The sequence below is a fragment of the Pygoscelis adeliae genome, unplaced genomic scaffold (genome assembly GCF_000699105.1).
Source record: "Pygoscelis adeliae isolate BGI_AS28 unplaced genomic scaffold, ASM69910v1 Scaffold303, whole genome shotgun sequence".
NCBI classification, from domain to species: Eukaryota; Metazoa; Chordata; class Aves; order Sphenisciformes; family Spheniscidae; genus Pygoscelis; species Pygoscelis adeliae.
The window spans coordinates 312,973-317,596 of record NW_008824367.1 but is presented as its reverse complement, the minus strand read 5'-3'; the positions used below and the strand labels follow the sequence as shown (position 1 = coordinate 317,596).

At 39.1% G+C, this 4,624-nt stretch overlaps 1 protein-coding gene across 1 annotated transcript in view; it reads left to right on the top strand.

The window, feature by feature from the left end:
• NEO1 (neogenin 1) overlaps positions 1 to 3,076 on the top strand; it is a 146,424-nt gene extending 143,348 nt beyond the window's left edge. The window contains exons 27-28 of the mRNA XM_009319907.1: positions 252 to 388; positions 2,916 to 3,076. Coding sequence (XP_009318182.1) covers positions 252 to 388; positions 2,916 to 2,999 — 221 coding nt within the window. The 3' untranslated portion in view covers positions 3,000 to 3,076. The remainder of the gene's footprint in view (positions 1 to 251; positions 389 to 2,915) is intronic.
• The last annotated feature ends 1,548 nt before the right edge of the window (positions 3,077 to 4,624 follow it).

Here is a 4,624-nt window from a genome sequence, read left to right as displayed (position 1 = left end):
GGTGGGTGTAGAGTTGGGCATCAAAGGAAACATATCAGAGGCTGGAGTGAATTTTGTTGGTATAATTTTCAAGGCCCTTTCCTTTTATGTACATAGATAAACTAGACAAAAATTCAAATTCAGCACTCCATAATTTGAAGCGTTCGTTTTCCTCTAATAGAATCCTTTTTATTCTCCTACTTTCAAGAGCTTTCTGAATAGGCAAAAGAACTAATTAACTGAAGCTTAACTATATAACAATTTATTTTAAGCTCCTAACCATCCAGTTCACTCGGTGAAGACTGCGTCAATTGGGACTTTAGGAAGAACTCGACCTCCTATGCCAGTGGTAGTTCCCAGTGCCCCTGATGTGCAGGAGACCACCAGGATGCTTGAGGACTCGGAAAGCGTAGGTACTCTTACACTGCCAGTGGCTTTCTTTGGCAGTGCTTCACAAACTGTGGTGAATCTCTCTTTATATGGTACTTGTAAACTTTAGTAATGTCTGCACTGAGACTTTCAAAGGCAGAGAATAATGAGGCTTCTGACTTCCACCAAGTGCCATTGCCTGTTAACCCATATAAAAAGTCTAGTGCAAATACCTTCTACACAAGGCAGTAAATTCAGAGAAAAAGCACTTAAATTGCAAGTACTAGTAGTGCTTTCTAAATCTGAACGTTACTTAAGAGCATATCTTCATTCCTAATCACACAACACTAAACAGATGCAGTGCTTCCATCTATTCCAGTCCACAAGGGCCCACTCAGTCAAAAACTGAAAAACCTTCGGCAAGGTTTTGGCTGAACTGAGGCTATTAGCTGAACATAGATTAATGTTCTCTGAGATTTCCTTCCTTGACTCATGCTCAACGCTTCTGGTTTCTGCTGGCCTAGCACAATTACAAGAAGAGGAGAGTACAGGCTGATACCATCTATAGCACTAGTCTTTTCATTCTTTACAGTACGTAGCGCCTAATGGAGCTTTGGTTTATGACTTGGGCTTCTATATGCAGGCTTCCGTACTGGAGCTGTAGAAGTGCCCTGCACCTCTGTTTTTTGCCTGCTTATCGTGATGTAAAGAGCATCTTTGTTCACAGAGCTGAAGGCCTCCAACAGTGCCGTTTGCTCTTCTGTACAGCTTAAGATGTTGTGTTCATGCTCGCTTTGAGATGTCATTTATTTCTGTTTTGCAAGCGTACTGTGCCTGGATCCTGTTAAAGTTGTGCAGCTGCAGCTTCCTGTGCTGCTGCAGAGCATCCAAAGTGTCATTGCAGAGGCAAAATTCAGCATTAATGCCAAAATGCTTAAAGCCATCATCCCAAATATGTTTTTAGAAACTCATGAAAGTGTTCTGACTTCCTGGGAAAGATGCAACTGTTGGGCTTCTTTGGAAATAGCTTTTAAGAAGTGAGGATGTTTTGGGTGTCAGGCACTGGAAGAGCTGTTTTCCTTTCAAATTGCAAGCCAAGAAGTTATTGTATTACCTATTGTATTACTGCTACAGGAAATGCTTATTTTGAATTATTTTTTCTTTTTTTTCCTTGTTTCCTTACTGTCCTTTCCTTTTGTCACATTTTTGTTCTGTCACCCTCTTGATTTTATTTCTGTATGCACTGGTCTAGAAACTGTATGCATGCTTCATTTGGTGCACTTTTGCCCTTCTGTCTAGTTGTCACTCCTACTTTTTTTTTTGGTTGGTACCAAAAAATATACTCATTAGCTTATTCATCAACAAACTTGTAATATTTAAATATAGCCATTAATAAATTAATTTCTTCATTAATAAATTAGTACAATATAAAGTCACCACAGCATACTGAACACTAGTTAAATTCTGAGTTTCAAAAATTAGGATTAGATAGTGATTTGAACTGATTCTGCTTTTTTATGAGAGCCTGTAGCAATGAGTCTGAGTACTTCCAGCTCACTGCTATTTATCATTGTCAGTAGTCGGCAGATAATGCGTTAGACACAGGAGAGAGATGACTTTTCTGGTACAATCTAGATATTGCTTGGTAAACTGGAAAGTGCCCGCCACATTCATTTCTATTTAGAGGAAAGAAAATGTTTGTATCTAGAAGCAAAGGAAGTGAGATCACAGTCAGGGTTGAGGGCTCCACTCTGGGAAGGACTCCACTTTTATGGTACGCAATCAGCTGAGCAGTAGCTTTAATATTAGACTCTAGCCAGAAGGTCTAATAATGGACCTTAAATATATAGAGCAGAAACTATCACACAGGAGTTCTGTTGCTTCTGATTTGGCATTAGCAGAGCTGGTATTGGAATACCACATGCAGCCTGGCTCACCTTCTGCAAAAACGACGTTGAGAGAGTGAAGAGGGTTTGGAGAAATGCTCCAAGAACATAAGGGGTTGAAAACTACACAGTACTGGGAAAGACTTGGTCAGCTTGGAAAAGGTTTTGAGATGAACTAGTCATGGCATCTATCTACATACATGAGCAGCTACCATAATTCTGTTATCAATGCAATATAGATGAAGCTAGGCAATTGAGGCTAAAAATGGGGTATGATTTTTAGCAAGCATAATGATTCTCAAAACAGTTTTATTGAAGTGATTCCTTTGACCTTTTTTTCCAATTAAGCTGGGAAGATTTTTCTAAAATATCTACTTTGGTTCAAAGGAAGCTGTTGGCTTGAAGCAGGAATAGGATTACAAGGAAAACAGATAAGATGATCACAGTCTTAAAAAAAATCAGTGAAACTATGAATCACTATTGCAAAAAGATCTGCACTTAAAATAGAGAGTTGTTTCAAGTTATTAATTCCTGTAACTGTCAATTCATCTGCTTCTGCTTATTCATGTGTCAGGGTCACAATCTGCAGCAGAATCGCTGACCATTTCTTCTTACTTCTTATTCTGTCCCTCTTCAAAGAAAGCGAGTCACCTTGTCAGTAACTTTTTACATCTCCCACAGAATTACGAACCGGATGAGCTGACCAAAGAGATGGCCCACCTGGAAGGACTTATGAAGGACCTTAATGCCATCACTACAGCATGACCACCTTCACCAGGACATAACTCCAAACAGTTTCACAAGTCTTGGGACTCAGCCTTGGAACACAAGGAATTGTACAGAGGAAAGAAAAAAGAAAAAGAAAAAAAAAAAACAACAAACAGAAAGAGGGACAGCACATGAGAGCATACACAGAAAGCAAACGAACCAACCAGTGCATTTGTGCTACAGCTGGTCAAAAAGAGATGACCTTTCTTGTCATCGTCCTGCAATGAAGTCATTGCCAAGTTGAATTCCATTTACCTGCTGAGACCATGCAGGATGGGACGCATCAGGCTGAAATCTAGCATCCAGACAAAAGGAAAAAAAGTGGACTTCACGGTTTTTTTTTCTGGTCAGGTTTTGTCTCAGTGGTGTGATTGCCCTGCCTTTTCAGTGTTGGACATTCGCATTTATGTACAATTTTATTTGTGTTTTTATTTTATCTTTTTTTTATAAAAAGGAAAAAATATTGTAATCAAAAAAAAAACAAAACAAACAAAAAAACACAAACAAAAAAAGGAGAAACTGTTGTTTTCCACAGCCTAGACTGATGTTTGACTGCTTGTTCTATTGTGTATGAAAATTCATTGCCAGCGTGGGTTGTTCTGTTTTGTTTTTTATTCTGCGTATAATTACGTCCCCTTCTGGCAGTTAATCCATGGCCTTTTGGGATGCTGCACTGCTATTTGTAAGCTTTTTTTATTATTTTTATATTATAATTATTAAAAGCCTGACTTTCTCCTCTCATCACTGTGAGATTACCAGTCTGTTTGAATTGAAATGTAATTTGAAAGGCTTGTTTGTCGCTTTTTGTGCAGTTTCAATATTTTGAGTGGGGAAAAGTAGATGGGGAAGGGGAGGGGATCCAGTGGGAGGTTTCATTATTGTTGTTTTCCTGTCTTTCTACATTGACTCGAAAGACTGAAGAAAATGAAAGCATCTTCTGTAACGTCCTTCCTTGTAACTTCAGCATACTGTGTCTCTGGTTACTGAATTGCAGTGAGAGTCTCATTTAGAAACATTAAAAAAAAATTCCTCCTGTAAAGTAGGGTTCCTTATGTTTAGATGACACTACAGTTTATTTTGGCAACAGTGCTCTGTTTTGTTGTTGTTAGTTTAAAGATCGCATCATGAAACTTTAAAGGGCAGATTGAGCGCTCATTCAGCATGGAGAGCTTAGCACAGGCAGCAGTGCACAGTGCACAACACTTCTCTGCTGGTGGTGCTTAGGTTTGAGCTGCCTGGACCTCCCAGAAGCAGAGAACTGTGGACCTCTTCTCATCAGCAACATACCATATCATACTTCTGAGAACACTACATGTCCACAGGATCCTTCAGCAGCAAGTCCAACCCCAGTGCAATTTCTCTATCCCAGGCCATTTAAACAAGAATCCTTCTCTTATGGATTCTTCAGAGACATAAGCAAGGCAAAAATGTATTTTTTTACACTTTTGAAACCATTTGAAAAGAAAAACAGTATTAGCGACTCAGGTGCTGTTCACATATCTGTCTAGAAAGGAAGGAAAGTTAAAAGGGAACTCCTATATGAGGGAAAGGAAAAGGTTTTTTGTTTTCTCCTTGTATGATTGCCTGGCTCTGCCATGCTCTATGAGGAGGAATGGTAAAAA